A 23,399-nucleotide genomic window follows, 5' to 3' on the forward strand; every position below is an offset into this window, starting at 1 on the left:
TTGGGAACTAAAATAGCCAACCGCTTCAGTCAACCGAGAGACTGGGCCTCACTACTGTTGCATAATTCAGGAGGTTATGGTCCCATGCTATCTAAGGGCTGAATAATAATATCAAACCATGTTTATAAGGACTTTGTTCTTGATGAATCACCAGGCCATAAGCCTGGAAGACCTCCAGCAACCTAGCTCATCCTTTGAGGTTGAAAGAGAGAGTCTTAGCTAACACACACACACATATGCTGTGTTTTCATATCTCTCAGCGGCGTGGTCACATGGAGAGGAGCGGTTTGGGGTGTCGCGTCTGACAGGAATGTCATGGCCCAGTGCTGAGTCTGCACTCAGCTCAGTTTTCCACTGGGACAGTAATCAACCAGCACACTGGGACACCGTGCAGGTACGCCTGGCCCTGTCCAGTCCCTGCCTCACTGTACCTGCCTCTATCCCTGTCTTTGTCAATGAAGCTGCCTCTATCCCTGCTTGTTACTCTACCTGCCTCTGCCTCTGTCTCTGCCTCTGCCTCTGCCTCTGCCTCTGCCTCTGCCCTGGTCCCTTTACCCAGAGGACTCACTTCACCGGTCTGACATTTCCTGGTGCCGTAGCCTGCCCATACAAAGCTCCATACCCACACACACACACACACACACAGAGACACACACACAGAGACACACACACACAGAGACACACACACACACAGAGACACACACACAGAGACACACACACACACAGACACACACACACACACACAGACACACACAGACACACACACAGACACAGACACACACAGACACACATACAGAGACACACACACACACAGACACACACAGACACACACACAGACACACACACACACAGACACACACACAGACACAGACACACACAGACACACATACACACACAGACACACACACACACAGAGACACACACACAGAGACACACACACACACAGAGACACACACACAGAGACACACACACACACAGACACACACACACACAGACACACACAGACACACACGCAGACACAGACACACACAGACACACATACAGAGACACACACACAGAGACACACAGAGACACACACACACACAGACACACACACAGACACACACACACACACACAGACACACACAGACAGACACACACAGACACACACACACACACACACACAGAGGCACACTCCCTCTAGTTAGAACATGGCACATGAACAGCATCTCTGAAGCTGGATACAAAGTGATACAATGTGTCTTTTGTACATTAACAGTAACGGTTGGTCTCCACAGAACAGTCTGTCTGTATGTATGTGTGTGTGTGTGTGTGTGTGACTGTCTGTCTGTCTGTCTGTGTGTACGTTTCTGTGTGTGTCCGCATCTTTGTGTGTGCCTGCACCGCTCTGTGTGTTATGTGTGTATATGTGTATGCATGCGTGTGTGCATGGGAGTATATATATATCTGCATCTGTGTGTGTCTGCACCTCTGTGTGTGTACGTGTGTGTCTGTGTGTGTGTGTGTGTGTGTGTGTGTGTGTGTGTGTGTGGGCCACAGTGGAGCCTAAGAATGTGATGAGGGGGCTGGTATGGGAGAGCCGAGTGCCCGACACGAGACAAAGACTGTGACTGTGCAGAAAAACACACCCGCTTCCCCTCTTCAATAACAAAGTATTCCATCTATCACGTTTCAATCTGCGCTCATCTTGTTGTCCGCGTTTGCAGACGTTAAGGAGACGATAGTGTGCTGGAAGTGGCTTGGCAGGAAGGTGCTGCAACAAGCGACCACACCCAGACAGGACACAAAGACAACAAAGGTCAAAAAGCAGACAGACGGGGTGAAAGGTCAAAGGGCGGTATCTTGGATACGTTTTTTTGTGACAAAACCATTATTATATAGGAATGCCTGGCAAGACCATTGCTCAAAGAACTGACAATACTGGGAGCTTTAATGATGGTAAAAATGAAGGAGCCAATAGAGAAGCCCACTCTCTTCAAAACATGCTGTATTACGAGCATGTCTGTAGCATTCCACCGATTCACAAACCAGGTTTATTTTCATACACTTGTTACACTTGTTACAGTACTGTAGCTGTGTTGGTCAACTGTACATTAAACATCATACGTCACAAAACATCTCTGCTCATGCATCGGGTGAGCCAGGGTTGTGGTGGTGATTTGAATTTCCTTTCTTTTGAGGCTTATAACAAACCAAAACGTAAAACAGAATTTCTCATTTATAATAATAATAGGAAATTCAAATGGCCACCACAACCCAAACTCACCCTAATGCACAAGCCAGATGTTTGAAGCACTACAGTAGACTAACATAGCCACAGTGCTGTTAATAGCTGCTGTGTACAGAAATCGGCCTGGTTTGAGTTATTGCTGTTTCCAAGGGGGTTGAATGACCAATACAGATAGTATTTCTAGCTACAGGTATGTAATATCAGTTTCACTAAGATCAACAAGATCTTATCAACAACTCCAGTATATCAGAGAAGATCTGCCATCACCTCATGCCATCGCTGATAAGACAGATAAACAACTCCTTGTAGATTGGATCTGGTAGAGTTTAATAACAGATGCTACCATAGTCAGCAGTCTGCAGGAGTCCAGGTGCTTATGTGTGTGCGACAGCGCTGACCTCTAACCTTTTAAACCCTTGGGGGGCCAAATGACCCCTCAGCTTGTGTTGGGTGTCGCAGGGCAACGACACCCATGCCAACAGAGCAGAGCTTCCCACACAGCCTGGTAAGGCACAGACAGGTCACAGGGCAACGACACCCATGCCAACAGAGCAGAGCTTCCCACACAGCCTGGTAAGGCACAGACAGGTCACAGAGCAGAGCTTCCCACACAGCCTGGTAAGGCACAGACAGGTCACAGAACGCCAGTCAACAAATCTACCAACCCGGCACACCAGGGGTCAAGTCACCCACCAGGAGTCATGTGACAAGCCAGGGTGTCATGTGACAAGCCAGGGTGTCATGGCCGACAAATACCGTGTCATCGTCGACTTGTGGCCTAGTAAAGGTTGTTTGTTTGTTAGTGAACTGATATCACGTGCAACTCCAAGAACTCACTGCTGAAGTCATGAATTTGGAAATAAAAATAAAACAGCTGTGTTTATACCCCCCACCCACCAACCCCCCCCTCCCCCACACACACACACACACACACACACACATACACACACACCTACCCTTCTAGTCAGCACCATGGAATTGCAGCTTTAGACTAGAGGTCGATTCTTTCAGTAAATGTTTGCAACGATATTATGTAACCGTGGTTTCCCTGTTGTGACATTCATATACTATGATCTGGACATGTACTAACTCTTTCTGATGACACATTCTGGTACTACATGTCAACTGTCCATCGTTGTATGTGTGTGTGTGTGCGTATGTGTGTGTTTGTGTGTGTGCGTGCGTATGTGTGTGTGTTTGTGTGTGTGTACCGTGGCAATAAGCCCCTGACAAGTGAACCAAGGAGCTTGTGTGGAGAGACAGCAGTGATTGTGAGGGACACTGCCATGAGAGGTGACACATCACCTGAGGTGTTCCATTCATGAGAAAAACAAACAACACCAGCTCGAGTCTTAACGCTCTGATAGCTCCCATCCAGCGGCAGCACATATACACACAGTCCTGTAGCTCAACATACAGATGCTCTTCATCCATAAAACCCTACAGCTTTCAAGTCACAATGCTTGCTAGATGGATTAAAAGGTCCATTCACATTCTCAACCTCTCTTATGCACCAAGGCCTTACGTAAACATGGCTTCATATTGAAAGGCATTTAAGAGGCTCCTGGTACGACCTGAGGGCAAAGACAACAGTCTGGTTGTGTCAGCAGCACCCATGAAAGATTGTCGCTGAAACCAAAAGAATCGCATTCCTTCGCACACGCATGCCAGTAAACACACACTCACGGCCATACGCGCATACACACACACCCCAACGCACCCGTACACACTCACACTGCACGAAGGCAAGATCTAAGCCACCCATCTAACAGGCTGTGTGCTTGATGCACGCGCGACACAGAACCGGAAAGAAGTTCACCCTGACAGACGATCGGCTGACCCGACCGACGAGACGCCCACCTCCCCCTAATGAATCCGGAGCTTTCTTCACAGTGCTGGACGTTCCCTGGGCCTGAAAAGGCACAAGGGTTTCCCATAATTCATCCTGCTGCCCGGCCTGCCTGTCAAGGGGGCTTTGGTGGAGCGATCCAGCTTGTCTCTACTGTACCGTTCTCTTTGTGCTGGTCAGAGGAGGCGAGGCCTCGGGCCCCCCTCCTCCTGGCCAGCCCTTTGTAGGGGGAGTTCCTCCTTTCTGCTCAAACGTATGGGATTACCACCGTTTTGTAAGAAAACAGGGTCTAATCCTCGCCTCGTTGATAGCACATCTGTGGATTATCTTTACACCCAAAGCAAAGCCTTGTTAGTGGGTTATTACTTCTAAGGCTCAATTAGCGAGGTATTCTGAGTATTGACATTCCTGCAGTATTTTGAATGGTAAATATAAGGGTTAGCCTGGGTTTAGGCTATATTTCCCAGGAACAATCTCTCTATTCAATACTCCTTCTATACGTCGATGGGAACTGCACAAAGCCTACACTGTACACCTGTTGTCTTGCAGCACCTTGCTGTGAGTTGTAGACATAGAGTTCCCCATAGGTGACTGACACTAGCAGGTGTGAGCCACTGTTGGGGCAGGAGCCATGTGGAGAATGAGGCAGCGCAGAGCCCTGGGCACCAGGCCTGAGCTCTGATATCACAACAACCATGTGTGTTCCTCCATACAGGCGCTGTGCATCTACAGGACTCACGCAAAGCAGCTGATGTCAGGGGATAAGTTAACAGCGCACCGTGGAATGTTTGTCGTTTTCTAGCTTCTGGTGATATATAGAGAACAGAATTACTGGGATTTTTGTTTTAGCTTGAGGAAATGAAACTGCAGACTTTGCTTGTGAGCTGTCCAAATGGCCCCAGTGCATGGAGGTTGTCCTGGGGTAGTTCTGGTGGGGAACGGGGAACAGAGAAGCCTTCTCTGGGAACACAGATCAGGGCAGAAGTCACTGGCCTTCTTGGGGGGAACCCAGATCAGGGCAGAAGTCACTGGCGGACACAAACCCCGTCTGAGATCAAGAACAGCTGTGTCACTGTTTCCGCTCACAGAAATTGATTCAAATCAGTTCCAGGAATGCATCAGCAACCAGGAGGATATTAAATCATATCTCGACACTGTGCAAAGCGGTGCCAAGTGAGTTGGGGACTGCTGGAGCTAATATGTCCGCCGTTGTGACCGAGAAAGGTGTCGCACACCGTGTTTGATTGAAGGAAGAGAGAACGAGGAGGTGGACCCAGGGCGGGCCTCTCAGTCAGGTCTCCAGCGTGTTCCGCAGGTTTGGCCACACCTAGACCTCAGTCATCCATCCACACAGGAAGAGGGGTGTCACGAGTCATACGTACATGTCTCAGTTGAATGTGTGTTTCAACCTCCATTTTAACTGTGTATGTTAGAACGTCACAGACTGCCAAAAGATTTCAAGTGTGCCCACTGCGAACTGAGCAGTGATTCGTGGGTGGGGGGTGACAAAGAGCGGGGCGGGGCTTGGTAAAGTGACAGTTGGTCAAAATGGATGAAACCCTCTCCAGATATATGAAACCTCAGCACAAGCCATACCCTCCAGTAGGACACGTCCCTTGGTCAATAGGGATTTTGCAAACCAGCTAGAACGCTTTGGTTTGTTGGCTGACTGTCCTATGCTAAAGACTACTGCTTCTAGGTGAAACCAAACAGGGGATACATAATGCCTAACATGTTTTCAACAAAGTTCTCCAGGATGAAATGCTCCCTTCAACAACGTGTATCCCAAATTCAAACTGCAAGCCTTGTTATGACTATCCTGCGGCTCTATCTTCTATTTTGGCCGAGTTTGTTTGGTGTTTGTTTACTTTGGTAACTATTATTGAGCTGGGTCTGAAGAAATGTCTTATTGATGCTTCCCAGGTCACATGTGAAGGAACTGAGGAGAATCTTAGAGCTCTGTGTGTCTCTCTCCAGATACGTGACCCGAAAGAGAGATTTAAACAGCAGGTCGTCGTGGCAACTGCTGTCAAACTCATCCACAATCTACCACAGACTAATTGTCAGGGCTTAATAAGACATTAGACATGTCATTGCAACATCCAATGAAACATTAACCAAAGTTGACTATTTTAAGTTGGATAGTATGCGTTTAGGAGAAGACAACATAATGATCAATCAGTGTGCCCAATGAGATGACATGATGATGATGATAACACAACTCATTGTCTGAGCGATATTGTTGCCCCGAGGACATGGGTCATAGATTCCTAATGATGCTTCGTCATATGATCTCACCGGGCACCAGCAAGAGGAGCTAAGCCTGGTCACAGCTGACTGTCTGCCTGCCCTCACAGCAGCTGAGACACTGGGCTCGAAGCGGAGTCCAACCCTATAACCCATCGGAACAGACACGACAGATCTTCTGATCACTAACCATCGTTCGTTTTCGTCATTTGATTACTACTAATCATTTAAATGAAACCGATTATGTGAGGGAAAGAGGGGTAGAGGGGGAGTAGGAGCTGTAGAGCGTAGCTGTCACTTTCTATTCAATTTCACATTATCTTAAAAGGCCCGTCCATGGTAAGGAATGATGTCATTCAGCCAGTACCAGAGAACTGGACTGGAAAGATACTTAGACTCGCAGGCCTAATGTACGCACAAGCTTTCCAGATAATAATTGGCTATGCATTAGTTGTCAGACAGTATTATTGTGGAAAGACAACATACAGCTAACATAACCAGAAGTCTGGGTCTTTATTGTTGATTCATTTTGATGATAGTCTTGTTTTGTGATAAATACATTCAAATACATGAAATTACCCTCCCTTAAATTTGTGTCTGTTTCATCAAAAACAAATGATCCAACAGTAAGCTACTGGTCAGAGAATCGACATTCTCCTTAAAAAATAATTGCTAATTATTATTATTATTATTATTAAGTATGTTGATGTGGTAAAAAAATAAAATAAAAAATCTGTAGACACCGACTGCAGCGAAGCTGCTTGCTGATTGTCCTGTCAGTTTGCTGCCCCAGCCCAGACCACATTGTCTAACTGTCGAATCAAAGTAACAACCCTCTAACCAAACCTTACCCAGCAAGCGAACACAATACTGGAAACCCCTACCTTTATATTTTTCGAGGACATCCTCATACGCTTGGAGATATTCCTTTTCGTCTGCGAGTGTGTAGCCCGGTAGGGCTTGGTAGTGAGCCATTAACGGTGCTGGCTCCACGGGCTGGACGTTCACCAGCCGTGGGGAGCGGAGGCTATAGCTGCGGTACAGCAGCTCAGAGTGATAGTCGCTGTTGTTCTATGATAGAAACGCCCTATACCCCTCCCTGGACGCACAGCGTCCAATAGGGGAGACTTCCTTTCCGCTTTCGTGAGAAAATCACAGTCGGATAGACAGGGCGGCTGGTCGTAATAAATGCAGAGCTGAGTGCGCTTGTACTGTTTATTGCACCGCACCCCTCACAAACTGAGCTGGAACATGATTTCCATTCGGAGAATATCAACACAACAGTTCGATCACAGAACTATCTGTCGAAAGGGGATCTTTGTATTGCCAGAAGCCTTTGTTAAATGGTCACCGTTTCAAATTACTTTGAATTTCCAGAAAGAAACTGTCAGGGTATTGCCTTAACATGACAGAATACCACAACCATTAGGCTCACTGGATGTAATCATGCACACATTACTGTCAAAGCATGTTGGTGTTATAGAATCACTTTATCACAGATCAAAGATTGATCGTCTTGGCCAGTATGAATCGGATATGATGACTATAGGATATCGCAGTGTTTTCCCCTCGCCAAAGACCTGTCTACAGCCCACGTGCTGGAGCTGGTGGCGAGATGTGCGGGTGGGTCCTAGCGCCAGAAACTTACCGGAATGCTGGAATAGAGGCACATAGTGCTCCTAAATATGTAAAAGCCAGAGATATTGTCTACAGTTCCCAAATCCAAATATTTCACAGAACTAAAAACGATTCATATACAGAAAATCTCGAGCAGTCCTCTCAGGCATTATGTTGCTCTGTACAATAGGGCGATCTGATGTTCTAAATCACAAGAATTTTACAATGCCAAGGTTGTTTTTTTAGATGTATCATCATGGTTGAACAACTTGCATTGTTCCCTGATAACTATAGCCCACGCTACAGTTGTTTCTCTGTAGCCTAGTGATAACGTTGCACCGTGGGAATAGCTGATTTGGAAAACATTTTGTAGGCCTAAAATCATACAAATGAAGCAAACTATAGAAATATGTCGGTACATGTAGTGAGATTTGCAACGGATAATCAACTTGGGCTTTGATTGTAAAAAGATTAATTTTGAATGATGCGATATTCGCCGATAAACTTAATCTTAGACTGGTCAAATTGGTATAGCCTACACACATTATATAGGGTTTTCTACGTAAAAAATAAAAATAAAAATAAAAAACATTCGATTTAGAGTTATACGGGTTCACTGGCCGTAGGCCTATCGTGTGCTTTGTCTAGTATCGAGCCGCAAATTGGATAGTCAACATTTGTCTGCTGCTATATGTAGGCTATGCTGCTTAAATTAAATGGAATCACAATATTCTCTTTTACAGTTGCTCCAATAGCACGATCAAAAACCCGCCGTTGAACCCCGTGTGAGGAGAGGCGGCCTCCAACCCATTGTTACAAGTGACTAGACAGATGTGCATGTTATGGACACACCAGCTCAATGGAATTCGGGCCAGACGCTCACCTGCAATCCTGAGCACCGCTCTCTCTGCGGGGTCCAGCACGGAGCCTCCCTGAATTTTCCGCTTTGAACGTTCATGTCTGGGTAGGTTCCACGGTAACGTGTCCCCGGGTGCCGGTGATACCGACCCAGATTTAACACTAAAGTCATCCTCGTCCGAGAAGTCTGCCGATGAGGACATTGAACAGTGAAGGGAAGCGTTCCCCGAACCGGAGCTCTGTTAAGACAATAGAAAAACAGTCAATGTTAGGCTCGCTAACAAGAATATGTCAACAGACAATAAATGATCATTTTCTCCACAACATCGCTTCTTACCATCGCTGACACTTACGTACAAAAAGGTGCGGTTTGTAAACGCACACAGGAGCACACAAGGAGGCACATAGCCTAGCGCGAGCCACCACCTATTATTCCCTGATTTAACAGTAGGCTATAAAACCAAAACCAAGAGACTGCAAAGAATCAATTGTATCTGGCTCCCCCGCCAGGTCAGAAATAAGACTTACCGCTGTGTACATGGTTCATTTGTAGGAGAAATAGCTTTTTAGAATTCACTTGCCACCCCCTATGATCAGCATCCTATTTCAATCGGGACCACACCCTCCAGGCCGCCGAACACCAATATCTCCATTTCCCCGGTAGGTTTAGTGCCTGAGATGATGTCAATCTCCGGGGAGAGAGAGCGAGAGAGAGAGAGCGAGAGCAGCACCGCCACGGCAGCTGATGCGAAAGCTGTAGGATGTCACCGCGTCATCCTCGGATACAGCAACGAGCCGGATGGGGAGAGGAGATTCGGGGCTCCGCGAGAGATGGGGAGTGTTGACGTGGTGTTAGAGCGCCATCCTCGCGGATAGATACGCGCCTGGTGACTGCGTAGCTTATGTCACCACGTTTAAAACGGCAACACCATTTAGTGTTTCTGGCATCTCTTCTCACTGTGGGATTATTCTTAACCATACCATTTCAGATGTTTACCTGTGCGCTGTTATTATAGGATATTCTAGATTTATGTGTCCCCAACTTATCATTAAACAATTAGTGTGAACCATTAGTGCATAATGCAGGCCAACAATGCAGTAGCGCCTGCTATGGTCCACTTCCTTCAAATGAGTAGTGAACATAAGTCGTCAAGGGCGTGTCTTCTGTACAAGACTGTAAGGGAACAGGTAACAAAGCTTCCAAGATAGGGTTGTTTAAAAATCATCTGTCACGTGACAGCTTCGATTGCAAGACGTGTTGGGTGTTATTTCACGTCTACAGCATTGTTCTGGGAATTCAAATGAAGTCACTTCAATGATATCACATTGAAAACATCACTCATGGTCAAGTTTTTACACGCTGAGGGCTGGAGTAATAGGGGCACCAATTGCTCCAGTCTGTTCAACAAGGTGATATTTCCAACAGTTTGCAGTAGTAAAATACAAAAATCTTAGCTTCAATATGAACCTGAATCGGTGTATATACTGTTAAACATGTCCTTTATACAATGTTCGACTTCAAAAACAGATTTTTTGATGGCCATGTCATTCTAGAACTAATGCGTTTTAAGTGAATGCTTATGAAACCACCGTTGATTAGGACTCAATCCACCCTAAAACGGTTTGCAGTTGTAGGGTCTCCTGGCCTGAGTCCCACCTGAACAGACATAGTTTGAATCAAGGAAAATGTTTTGACTAATACCTGATTTTCTTATACATAATTTTCATTAGTTAGAATATTCATATGGGTTACTTGATGTTGTCTCCTTATCTCCCTTCTGTATTACGTGCTGTAAAGTTGGGTTGGAGAGCAATGTTTAAATTAGGCTGATTAATTAGTCATTTCACCTGAGATCACTTGAGAAATCACCTAAATGCCTACCTGACACCAATACAATTACTTTAATCAAAACAGAAACGCAGATGCCCAACACGTTAAGATAAAGCATGATGTTGGGATCACGGCTGATCATGGGAATACCTACGGCTTTTCGAGTTGGGGTGACCTGTACAGAGTGATAAAAATCTGGCAGGACCCGCTTCTTTACTCTGCGTTTCCTGACAGATGTGGATGAATCCTGATCACTCTCAGGAATCTCAACCAGAGGTTTGTCATCTGACACCGGAACCCTGGCGCGTGCGCTCCTCCTGGCGTGGCGCGGGCTGTTCCTGAAGCCCTGCGGAGAAACAGCGTGGTACCCACCCAGTCAGGACAGAGGGGAGCACAGTAAAAATAGAATGAGAGGCAATATAAATTCATTGTTTTATTTCACAATTATTCAATGATTAAAACGTTTTCACAATTTGACGCAATAGCCAGTATAAGATTTTAGTAAATACTTTCAAATAATTCGTTATCAGTTTATTTTCAATAACTTTCTTTCAGCAGGACAAGCAAACTGAAGAAATGCAGAATCACCTCACATTATTTATTGATCACACATGCGCATTGCGTATTTCAAAGAGCCTAACAATAGTAGCCCATGCCACGACGGCAGGCTGTATGTCCAAAAAAAAGTGTATAAACTCATGTAAAAGTTACACATCGCACCACAATGTCTAGACTATCAAGTAGGCCTCAAATATGTTACGTTATTATTTGAGAAAACATCTAACTAACGTTTAGATTTAAAATTTTTAAATTCAAAATGTTTACCTCAGATCGAAAATGATGCGTCCGGAGACCAGCTTCTAGGACAAATAAAAAAGATCTAACATATTCTGATATTTGGTGGTCATACAATAATCAATGTCAAGTGCTAGACTATCATCCTCCAAATAAAAAAACTGTGAGAAATGGGACTTTTAATAAACCTATCTGACTTTTAATGAATCTGAGGTGGGACCGCAAAACATAGCCAATGTCTTCATTCTGGCCTTAGCAGTATTTGGTTATCCTATTGCCTGTAGTAAAGCGTCAATGGATCATAACATACATGTTACATGACATACATGTGTTAAACAGTCCACATGTAATCGTTATGTAGAATAACATGTCATGACGTGTGAAAGGCAGACAAGTAGGCTAATGGCAATGCCTCGGTGCAGGAGAGATGCAGGCTACCTACCGCGGCTTCTCGAGCGCCCGGAGAGCACAGATTTCATAGGATGTTTTCCATTGCGAAGCTGGCGATGCCAACAACAAAAAAAGAGAATTGTTGCGATAGTCCCCAGCAACAGCAGCAGTAACAGAAGAACGCATTGAATGCTGTATGGTCTTAATAAGACCAGAAACGCCGCAGCTATCATCACTGAGAGAAGATGTAGGGCAGCTCGTCTTGCTAACAGTCGGCTCCGCTCCTTTCCTAAATGCTGAAGGCGTTGCGATGATATATCCCAGCTAGGCTTGCGAATTACTCATCGCATACCTAGACATGTGTACTAGCCGACTCTTCATCTCCAATGGTTTCAAACATGTAAGTCAACAATACATGACTCAGCAGGGTCCCTAACTGATCATGCGGGGGAAGGCAGCTACTGCATTTGAGCTCAGAAAAGATGCTGCAGACGGCAGATTTTTTTTAAAGGTGTCTGACCGTGTATAATGGGATCTGTCCAGCGGGCCTCGTCTTTAGCCACTGTATCATTGAGCCACAATATCTGACAAAGAAGTAATCAAGTGCACTATTGAACAGAGTCTGCCTTTGGACCAGTTTAGTGAGGCTAAATGTTCATAGGTGACTCTGCTTAACGTCCGAAGCCTTCGTCTACAGGTGAACTTCATGTAAGAGTTAACTTATAGCTCTCTCCACAGCTTGAGCATGACTAAAAGATAAATAAATCACGACCAACAACCTCTGTCTGCAATGGAGCCCAGTATGTTTAACAAACAATAACACGTGACTTTGCCGGTAGCTGAATTGAATGTAGCTAACATCTATTTAAAAAGATAATTCTGTAAGTTTAGGACTTGCGGTTATCTGTCGTGTTTATTATAAGGTCAGACTTTTATTATAGGCGTGCGTCAGTCATTAAACTACAGATCCCAAGATCCTCCTGCCCAATAGACTACTGTGCTTTCCACAACTGCGCGCCTTTCGTGCATCCTGCAAGCTCCGCTTGCGACATCGGTGAGTGTCTGGATGGTTGTGACAATTAATCAACGTTGGTATGTTGTGTTAGCGTCTTTGTGTATGCATGGATGTATACAAGTTTACAGAGTAAGCAACAACTGTCTAAATACGCTAAAAAATAGGAGGTAATCCAGCCTGTCTAGAGTTGTGGGTGTGTGATGCTAGCTACTACGAGCTAGTACCTAGCAGAATAACGAGCAAGGTCCAATGTATGTCCTAGGAAATGTGTGGCTTTGATCGAAACGTTTGTTTGTATTCCGATAAGGTCAGACAATGTCATCTTCGGCTGATGATGATACTGAGGACGACGTGGAGTTTGTCTCAGTGAGTAGATGTGAATTTACAAAAGTTTTGTTTACGGTCCACTGTTAGGAGTTGCGTGCTTCATCGAGCTATGCAGATACTCTCACGTCCATACCTTGCCTGGGTGTCTAGACTTGTCGAGGTACGTTGTAAGATTGCGTGTAAAGACTTCTCTCAGAAGACCACCGGAAGTAAACACTTTGGTAGTAAACAGATGTACCCGATCACAATCCAAGTTTCTCTTGAACACTACATATTCTGCATGTTTCAATTTTCTAATTTCATTACAGGAGGGGCCTTCAAGACCGGTTCTGGAATGTATCGATCTCCTCAGTGATCGTGAGGATAATGGAAGTTCACCCACAGAACATATGGTGAGCATGCCCTTGGAAGGTTCAATAGCCACACCAAGGAGGTGATTTTAAAACCATTCTACGATGCTAAAGTACACACTTGGCGTGCTGGAACAAGTAAACTACCAATATACTGTCCTGGGGCCTGTTCCTTAAGCCTGTCTTATTCCGTAAACTTGCTTTACGGGGAACAGAACAGGCCCCTTAACGCAACACACCTCAGTTCAGTTCCCTACTTGTCCACTGGGGGGAGTTCGGTCTACCGCAGAGCACAGATAAACAATGACAGTACAAACAACAGCACAACAATAACGCCTAGAGATGGATTATGTATATAATTTAGTAAAATAAATCACGACGGTGCCAAGTGTGAGGAAGAAAAAAAATATATATATATACATATGTGCAAGGTAACAATGTTGTGCCAGTTCAGTATGTGGGCTCTAGGGACAGAGCATAATAGAAATCTATTGCACAGTGTCCTGGGAACCCTGTTCCTGTGACCTGGAGGGAGGAGATCAGACCCCTCAGAGAGAAGACGCTCAGGGCTCCATAAAGACCACCCTACCTTCCTTATGACCTGGCGAGTAAAGATGTCTGACAAGGAGGATCACCTCAACAGGGTTACCCAGTGTTTTTGTTTTGGACAGTCAGCCATGCGAGGGGTCAGAGGCGGTAGATGGTGTAGTGTCGTCTTAGCATATGTTGATGGTCGTGCATCACAAACCTAGCCAGCTGACTAGATATGTCTCAAGTGTGTTTGCCATTTATAACAAGTACAGATACATTGAGATTCTTTCTTCAGCTCCTCTCCACTTTATCCATCAAACCTCAATCCTGTAGGTTCTAAAAAGTCATTTATACATCCTAAACCTATATTAATGCACATACCTATGTCATCTAATAATAAATACACATGAACATAAAATAGTCCTCTAAGCTCTATATGAAACTGGTGTTACTCCCGTGGTAATGGGGACAGTCCAGTGACGAGTGTTTGGTGTATCCATCTGTCGTGCGTAGATCGAGGATGAGATCCAGCGCCAGAAAGACCACGTCACTTCCACCCTGGAGAGACTGGCCCGCCAGGTGGCCGTGGAGAAGAGGAACAGAGCGGAGAAATGTAGAGCCTTCAAGGTGAGGAGAACTGGATCTTGACGGCCCCCTTTTTTTAACAAGCAGTGTCACAGAGGGCTTCACAGATGTCCATAGAGCTACAACTAAACCAACATGAATGCCTCAAGATGATCCACCAATCCTGATCCTGCTCCCTTGCTCATCAGGAATGAGTTCAGTCCTCTGCTTGTGTGCAGGGTCTCTTCAGTGATAGCTGTGTCAGCTAAATGGCAGTTTAATCCCAAACATTTCCAGATGCACCTTATGTCCAGTTTGGTCCATGACAGAACAGACAGTAGTGGGCAGGACAGACAGCGGTGGACAGGACAGAGAGTGGTGGACAGGACAGACAGTAGTGGGCAGGACAGACAGTAGTGGACAGGACAGACAGTGGTGGACAGGACAGACAGCGGTGGACAGGACAGACAGCGGTGGACAGGACAGACAGCGGTGGACAGGACAGACAGCGGTGGACAGGACAGACAGTAGTGGGCAGGACAGCGGTGGACAGGACAGACAGCGGTGGACAGGACAGACAGTGGTGGACAGGACAGACAGCGGTGGACAGGACAGACAGCGGTGGACAGGACAGACAGTAGTGGGCAGGACAGCGGTGGACAGGACAGACAGCGGTGGACAGGACAGACAGCGGTGGACAGGACAGACAGCGGTGGACAGGACAGACAGCGGTGGGCAGGACAGACAGCGGTGGGCAGGACAGACAGCGGTGGGCAGGACAGACAGCGGTGGACAGGACAGACAGCGGTGGGCAGAAATGGTGACGGCGTTCCTGTTTGTGATCTCAGGAGAGGCAGCTGTCCCAGAAGGCACACGGACAGAAGGAGCTGACCTCTCCGGGCGGGGGAGACAGCTACAACGCCAAGCGCTGCGTGGACATGTGGCTCAAGATGCCAGGTACTCTTCCAGGGATGCACAGAAGTGGAGGTGCAATGCTGGCCAAAACCACAGCATCGGATAGCGACATAAATAAAGAAGTGTAGTCCTATACGATCCATTAGCCTGAACTGTCATGTAAATCAAGTGCGCAATTCACACGGGCCAGATTAGCTTGGTGGAGAGAGAGGTTCCCCTTGTGGTGCTGACGATCTGCTGAGTCATACAGAGCTGCATCCTAACTTCACTCCACCGTTGTTGACCTACAATACACGCTGTCATTGAGTCCATCCCATACGTTCCCCAACACCCTGCCCTACCTACACACACACACACAAATCCACGGTCGATGGACCACCAACATAAAACCCATTTCCTGTCTTCGGCAATCTCCCTAAACACAAAGTAATGTCACCATTTCACATGCCTGCGAAGATTCACAATGGCTTCCTGTTTAGTTTGATTGAACCAGACTGGTTCCTCCCCCATGTGTGCCTCACTATTTCTGTGAGGTAAACTAAACTTGAAGTGACTTGCTGTAAAGAGAGATGTGTCACGGGTGAAACAGAGAACATGTGTAACGTGAACAGCAGCTGGAATGTGAGGGAGGCCAGGCTGCAGTGCTGTCGTCATGTCAGCTGGGAGGAGAGAGATAAGCTCAAGGAAATGAAAAGCAAAACAGCAGTAGTGCATTTTATGCAGTTTGAGCATTATGTTTTTTAGATGGCAATACATTTACATTTAGTCATTTAGCAGACGCTCTTATCCAGAGCGACTTACAGTAAGTACAGGGACATTCCTCCCGAGGCAAGTAGGGTGAAGTGCCTTGCCCAAGGACACAACGTAATTTTTCACGGCTGGGAATCGAACTGGCAACCTTCTGATAGGTAGCCCGATTCCCTAACCGCTCAGCCATCTGACCCCCCATGTCTATGCAAAGTGCATCCAGACAAATGTGTTCTTAACAACTCGCTCTGGATAAGAGCGTCTGCTAAATGACTAAATGTAACTTAGTTGTTTAATAGAGGGAAGAAGCTTTTATTGGTGTCAGTGCGGCAGTGACATGCCTGACAAAATCTTTTTTACATGTATTTTCTTATTTGTTTTTCTGTGAAAATATTTAAGTAATTATAAAAAATGTAGTTAATCATACATCACAATATTCAATAAGTGCACAATGTTGTCCGAGTCAGTGAATCATGGCGTTAGGTGACCAGGGTGAACTCTCCCCCCCTCCTCCCCCCCCTCAGGTGTGACGCCTGGGGGGGTGAACACAGGGATGGGCTGGCGTCGCCGGACTGCTCCGCCCCCATCCAGCAGCTCGTCCAATCACACCTGCCCGGTCATCAACTGTGGGCGTGTGTACGACAGCGTGGCCCTCATGGCGGGGCACCTGAAGAGGTAACGCTTCCTACAGCTCTGTGTGTTCACGCAGAGGGACTTCTCCAGATTGAACTCCTCTGTTTACAGTTTTATAGCTTCTTGATATTGCTTCGAGCTCGTACCCAAGTCGTTGTAACTTACATGGTTGTGTAACATACATCGTTTTCTAGCGCGTGGAGAAGTTTACAAGCCTCACAACATACCACCAAAAGCAATGGATGATACAATGTCAAGTAAAAGAGATGTATTTGTCATATACACAAGATACCACAGGTCATTGTGGGATATGAAATTGCATGAAGGCCTACAAATACAAAAAATACAAATGTTAATGGTTCATATAGCTGCTGTATTCCAGCGTAGTAGCACCATGACACTGGATATGAAAGTGTGCAGAACAGTGTGATTGGTCCTCAGCCTATCCCGTGTGTGTGTAGGTTTGACCACTCCCCCTGCGACCCCACCGTGACCCTGAAGGGCGGCAGCACGGAGCAGTTTGCCTGTGTGGCCTGTGGCCTGCACTTCCACACCAAGGACGAGTGGAACACACACCTGCAGTCAAAGGTCAGCATCGCTCTGCCCCAGTCGGGTCGTCGTTTAGCAGACGCTTTTACCCAAAGAAACACATGGGTGGGGATTTGAACCTGCGATCTTGATCAGCAGTCATGTGTTCTAACCATTGAGCTATACCCATCCCAGGTGCAGCTGCATTTCAGTAGTAAGCTGTCTAGTCTAGCCAACATCAAGGAGTAATGCTCGCCAGCCAGTGCTGTGTCTGGATGTTAAGCTATCTGAGAACAGCAGAGGGCAGCACTGAGCTGTACTCTTGCTATGCCATGATGTCATATATAATACCTATATTATAAAATAATATAGATATTTGTGTAGTCTGTTCTTTATGCCAGTGCCACAGCAGAACCTCCTGTAAAGGGGCCATCTGATGAAGTACAAGAAAGCCTGTTTAGAGAGTTGATTGTAAAAAGATCTTCACAAATATGAGTCAGTGTGTCTATGCAAAGCTGCAATTATGAAGCAAGAGTGCTTACTGGAAACATTCCAGCCTCTACACAACGGTCCTGTCTCCTGACACCTCCTGCTGTCCTGACCCCACCCACCTCCTCCTCCTGTCCTGACCCCACCTCCTCCTGCTGTACTGACCCCACCCACCTCCTCCTGCTGTACTGACCCCACCTCTTCCTGCTGTACTGACCCCACCTCCTCCTGCTGTACTGGCCCCACCTCCTCCTGCTGTACTGACCCGTGGCCTGTCTGCTCCCCAGGTCGTCTTGCCCAGTGCAGACGGCCACGCCAGCGACCAGAGCTGCCAAGTCATCGTGTGCTACGCCTGCCCCTCCTGCTACCACCTGTTCTACCTCAGGGACGAGTGTCTGCAGCACATGGCTGCCACCAACCACTTCTCCCAGTCCATCAGTCTCAAATGTGGTGAGTCTTCAGTTCATCAGTCTCAAATGTGGTGAGTCTTCAGTCCATCAGTCTCAAATGTGATTCGGTCTATATTTATCGACTATAAGTCACACTTTTTTTCATAGTTTGGCTGGTCCTGCGACTTATAGTCAGGTGCGACTTACATATAAAAATATATATCATTTAAAATGTTTTTAAATGTTAATTCATACTGACTGACATGAACCAACCAGTTCAACGGATTCAGTGATGTGAAATGAGATCGGGAGCTCGGTGAACTAGCTTACCGGTAACTTGCTTGTTGGACTCGCTAGCTTGTTATGTTAATTTAGCCAAGTTGTCTTGCTAACGTAATGGTCGCAGGAGTGAAGGTTCTCGGCGACTGTACGTAAAATACGGTAGTGTTGTGTCGGCTGTTAATGTGCCCTTCTTAAACCGTCCCTTATCCGGTTAGTAGGAACCACAGACCAACTTTATATAGCCTTCACAACAGGATCCAAACAGAAGGCCATGCCGGTTCCTGTTCCCCGCTACGCCAGGAACCGCCTCACAGCTCTGTGTAAGGAGGTGGGCTTCAGGGTGCGGTGCAGCCTCTGTCGCAAGGTGCTTACCTCACACATGGAGGCAAAGGCTCACTTCAAGTAAGTGTGTGTGTGTTTGGACTTTTCCTCGACATGGCACAGCATTAAATCGATTTGACGGACTTGTTACTTTGAGTGTATGTTTATCAGAATGTGTTGTTGTTTGTTGCTGTATTTATAGTGTAAGTTTGGCGTCATCTATCGTATGAAACGTGTATGTTTATTGATGCGACTGTGCTGTGAGAAGAAAGGTTCCTTACGGACTAGTTGACGCCCCCCGTGTTGCTTCCTGTCCCCAGTGTGCAGTGCCGAGAGGGCTGTGCGGTGGCGGAGGCGGACCAGACAGTGGCGGAAGTGATGCGGCAGCTGAGGGCTCACGGCCAGTGTCCTCAGTGCCTCGAGGTGTTCCTGAGCCAGCCGGACGCCGACCGCCATTCCCGGCTCACCCAGCACCGGGTGGAGGTGACCCGGACCATGGACCGGGCTCTGCTGCAGTACTGCCACGTCAGTGAAGCCCTGCTCGCCAAGAGGACCAGGCCTCAGGGAGACAGACAGGCCCGAGGCCTGGAGACATCCACCCCGAAGAGGGACCAGGGTGAGAGAGGGGAGCTGGCAGGGTCCCCGGCCAAGCGCCCGAGGCTGGGTCAGGGCTCCGGGGCTCTGGCTGGCTCCGGGGAGGCTGGAGAGAGAGGCGGAAGGGGTCGATCGGTCCCGGCGTGGTTCTGCGAGTGCGGCCTGCGTTTCCCGGACGAGGCCTCCGTCAACAACCACCTCCTGGCCGCCAATCAGATCTTCCACCAGTGCGGCGTGTGCGGCAAGCTGACAGGCGAGGCCTCCATCGCTCGCCTCCACATGAGCCGTTTCCACGGCGGCGCCCACCTCTCCAACTTCCTGTTTCACTGCAGGAAATGCAAGGTGGACATGCCCCGCCAGGTGGACATCCTGTCACATGTGTCCGATGCCCACAGTGGCCACACCTACTTCCTGGAGAGAGAGGTACCAGAGGAGCCTGTCAGCGCCGCCATCGCCAAACCCTCCACCAGCGGCCGGCAGGGGGTTGGGGTGCACCCGGAGCTCCAAGCCCGCACGGAGAAGCCCGGTCCTGGGCCTGCACCGGTGCGGCAGCCCCCGCCCGGCCCCCGCGCTCCGCAGGGGGGCCAGGGGAGGTGGATGTGTCGGATGTGCGAGGACGTGTTCCCGTCGGAGGCGTCGGTGCTGCTCCACTGCAGCGACCCGGACAGCCACAGCTTCCAGAGGTTCGTGTGCGCCCACTGTCCCCAGAAGTTCTTCAAGGAGGCCACCCTGCGGAGGCACTGCTCGGCCGAGCACGACGGCCAGCTTGGCGTGCGCTTCTTCTGCGGCCTCTGCGACAGCATGCAGTACGACGCCCACCGCGACTTCCGGGAGCACTACGACAGCCTCCACAGCAGGGACTTCTACCGCATGGACGAGCCCCAGGAGAGCTCCGCTGCTGCGGCCAGGGCGGGAGAGGAGGCCCCCAGGGAGGCTGCATCCAGCCCCGCGCCCGGAGAAGCCCTCCGAGGGGCCCTGTGTCCCTGCATGGCTCCAGAGAAGCCCCGAGAGGGGAGGAAGGCCAGGTACAAAGCTTGCATGCAGCGGCTGGGCTGCGAGGGCGGGTGCCTGTATGTATGCGCCCCCTGCGGTGTGACTAACAGCTCATACGCCCAGATGAAGATCCATGTCCACACCTCGCACCCGGCCCTGGGGCTGGAGCTCTCCTTCCAGGTGCAGTGCCAGGCGTGTCGGGAGAGCCATGAGGACGTTCGCAGCTTCCACTCGCACTACCACGCCCAGCACTGCCCTATGGACCCCTGCGCCACCTCCAGGACTGGGGCCGCGAGCTCCAGGCACCGCCCGGGAGTGAAGCAAGGCTCTGGGGACGCTCATTCGGGGGAGAAGGCCTCTCGGGTGGGCAGCAAAGGAGAAATGGAGTCCCAGGCTGGCTGTGGAACAGCGGAAACGGCACCCCCTACAGGCCAAAAACAACCTGCTGTGAAAATGAAAATAGAATCGAATGGCAAGTTCTAATGTCATGTAATACGGAACCTATTATTCTGCATGGGTACGGGGGGATTTCAACCACGGACAGACATAGTCTATACAAGTCTTGTTAATGATGCCATACCATATGGTCAAGCACAGCTCTGTAAATTCCTCTTTTTCTGAAACAAAAAGAAATGTTAGACATAGCTGGCTTAACTGGTGTCGTGTAGGTGTGTGTTTTGTTGTGGTGTGTGTGTCTGTGTAACAGAATGAGTGAGCTGTTGTTGTTGTGTCTGCAGAGGAGATGAGGGAGCTGGAGCCAGACTCATCTGTCAGCAGGATCTCAGAGGATCGAGGAGGTGGGCTGGGATGATATTTTATTCACCACATCAGGTTTCATTTCGGTTGCAAACTTTCCCGGCGTGGGACATTGTTCTTCATTCGTATCTTAATACCTTAGTACCTTAATCTACTCGGCTGAGCGTTCGTGTTGTGGCTGTGTTTCTTCCCTCAGAGGAGTCAGATGAGGAGATGAAGCAAGCCTTGGCTCTGAGTGCAGAAGAGGCAAAGACGACAGCGCTTCTCGATACGGGTGTGTGACCTACCCTGTCAGACATTACAAATATCAAAACCCCACGGTCGAGAAAGTCACCGGGAGACATTCTCCCTTGGTCGACAGGACAAGAGTTTGACCTGTCGTGATGCAGAGTTCAGCCTGTGCATGTGATGTAGTATGATGTCCAGAATCAGAATCAGAATCGGTTTTATTCGCCATGAAAGTTTGCACAGACAAGGAATTTGCTTTGGCAGGAAGGTGCAAATAATAAACATATAGGAATCTAAAATTTCACACAGCCCTGTGCATGTGATGTAGTATGATGTCCACATCCCTGTGCATGTGATGTAGCATGATGTCCACATCCCTGTGCATGTGATGTAGCATGATGTCCACATCCCTGTGCATGTGATGTAGTATGATGTCCACATCCCTGTGCATGTGATGTAGCATGATGTCCACATCCCTGTGCATGTGATGTAGCATGATGTCCACATCCCTGTGCATGTGATGTAGCATGATGTCCACATCCCTGTGCATGTGATGTAGCATGATGTCCACATCCCTGTGCATGTGATGTAGTATGATGTCCACATCCCTGTGCATGTGATGTAGTATGATGTCCACATCCCTGTGCATGTGATGTAGCATGATGTCCACATCCCTGTGCATGTGATGTAGCATGATGTCCACATCCCTGTGCATGTGATGTAGCATGATGTCCACATCCCTGTGCATGTGATGTAGCATGATGTCCACATCCCTGTGCATGTGATGTAGTATGATGTCCACATCCCTGGGCATGTGATGTAGCATGATGTCCACATCCCTGTGCATGTGATGTAGTATGATGTCCACATCCCTGGGCATGTGATGTAGCATGATGTCCACATCCATGTGCATGTGATGTAGCATGATGTCCACATCCCTGTGCATGTGATGTAGTATGATGTCCACATCCCTGTGCATGTGATGTAGCATGATGTCCACATCCCTGTGCATGTGATGTAGCATGATGTCCACATCCCTGTGCATGTGATGTAGTATGATGTCCACATCCCTGGGCATGTGATGTAGCATGATGTCCACATCCCTGTGCATGTGATGTAGTATGATGTCCACATCCCTGTGCATGTGATGTAGTATGATGTCCACATCCCTGTGCATGTGATGTAGTATGATGTCCACATCCCTGTGCATGTGATGTAGTATGATGTCCACAAAGCCCTATCTTTGGCCAGCAGCATAGTGGATGGATCTAGCAGTGCTGAATGCTTGAAGATGACCCCAGTGTACAGACAGGAAAAACATGGAGCGAGGAGCAAAGAATCCCACTTTGAATTGAGCAAAATGATAGTTTGCAGCTGAGATTATTTGGATGCAGTATATGTGAACATATGGGTCTTGAAGTTGGTCTTTGGTTTAAATAAATAAATGAATGTTTCTGACTAAATATATATTTCACTTGGAGATTGTGTCTGTTGTCAGCTGCATGGTAATGACACTTTACTGTTATTTTTTATAGAGATTGAACTCGCCCTCCAAAGAAGCCTTCTGGAATACTGAACGAGATGCTTTCAGGGAACATGTATCACGGCTTCTAGAACATTCTGCTCTCTTTGTTTATGTGTTTGTTCATATTTCTGTTACATTGTTGAGTTACATTCATGTTATACATATTCTTCCTGTTACATCTTTAAGTTTCTGAAATAAAGGTTTGGCACATTTGACTTGTCCCATTGATATTATAAATAAGTTTGTCTTCCAACTGTTAAAGATGGTGACATACATTGACAATGCTGCAGATGCGTGCGCCTACATTTCTCAACGGACCCTCCCACAATGCTCCTCAACCCCACCACCTCAGTCAGGAGTGGCCTGCTCAGTAGAAACGGAACGGGAAGTTCCAG

The 23,399-nt window shown here is 47.7% G+C and overlaps 2 protein-coding genes across 5 annotated transcripts in view; one reads left to right on the forward strand and one right to left on the reverse strand.

Moving 5' to 3' along the window:
* The window catches only part of dst (dystonin), a 141,118-nt gene extending 129,068 nt beyond the window's left edge, over window positions 1-12,050 (reverse strand). Inside the window, 4 exon segments of the mRNA XM_067235813.1 lie at window positions 8,827-9,040; window positions 10,787-10,978; window positions 11,458-11,492; window positions 11,870-12,050. Of these exon segments, the coding sequence (XP_067091914.1) occupies window positions 8,827-9,040; window positions 10,787-10,978; window positions 11,458-11,492; window positions 11,870-12,050 (622 nt within the window).
* Window positions 12,051-12,852: 802 nt separating this feature from the next.
* znf451 (zinc finger protein 451) lies at window positions 12,853-23,219 on the forward strand. 4 transcript variants are annotated; one of them, XM_067236895.1, is made up of 13 exons: window positions 12,853-12,871; window positions 13,140-13,198; window positions 13,468-13,551; window positions 14,554-14,667; window positions 15,453-15,561; window positions 16,791-16,941; window positions 17,361-17,487; window positions 18,204-18,366; window positions 18,803-18,989; window positions 19,229-20,967; window positions 21,233-21,292; window positions 21,448-21,525; window positions 23,015-23,219. In XM_067236895.1, the coding sequence occupies exons 2-13, from the start codon at window positions 13,148-13,150 to the stop codon at window positions 23,053-23,055; spliced, it is 2,904 nt and encodes a 967-aa protein (XP_067092996.1). In that variant the 5' UTR covers window positions 12,853-12,871; window positions 13,140-13,147; the 3' UTR covers window positions 23,056-23,219. The 4 variants fall into 4 exon arrangements, with proteins under 4 accessions (XP_067092996.1, XP_067092997.1, XP_067092998.1 ...); XM_067236896.1 differs by lacking the exon at window positions 12,853-12,871 and having other exon boundaries at window positions 13,069-13,198; window positions 18,806-18,989; XM_067236897.1 differs by lacking the exon at window positions 12,853-12,871 and having other exon boundaries at window positions 13,069-13,198; window positions 18,830-18,989.
* The last annotated feature ends 180 nt before the right edge of the window (window positions 23,220-23,399 follow it).

The sequence above is a fragment of the Osmerus mordax genome, chromosome 5 (genome assembly GCF_038355195.1).
Source record: "Osmerus mordax isolate fOsmMor3 chromosome 5, fOsmMor3.pri, whole genome shotgun sequence".
Taxonomy (NCBI): Eukaryota; Metazoa; Chordata; class Actinopteri; order Osmeriformes; family Osmeridae; genus Osmerus; species Osmerus mordax.

Coding starts and splice junctions, on each gene's coding strand:
- znf451 (XM_067236895.1), top strand. CDS start 13,148: ATGTCATCTTCGGCTGATGATGATACTGAGGACGACGTGGAGTTTGTC. Junction 13,199..13,467: donor ACGACGTGGAGTTTGTCTCA/GTGAGTAGATGT, acceptor ATTTCATTACAG/GAGGGGCCTTCAAGACCGGT. Junction 14,668..15,452: donor AGAAATGTAGAGCCTTCAAG/GTGAGGAGAACT, acceptor TTGTGATCTCAG/GAGAGGCAGCTGTCCCAGAA.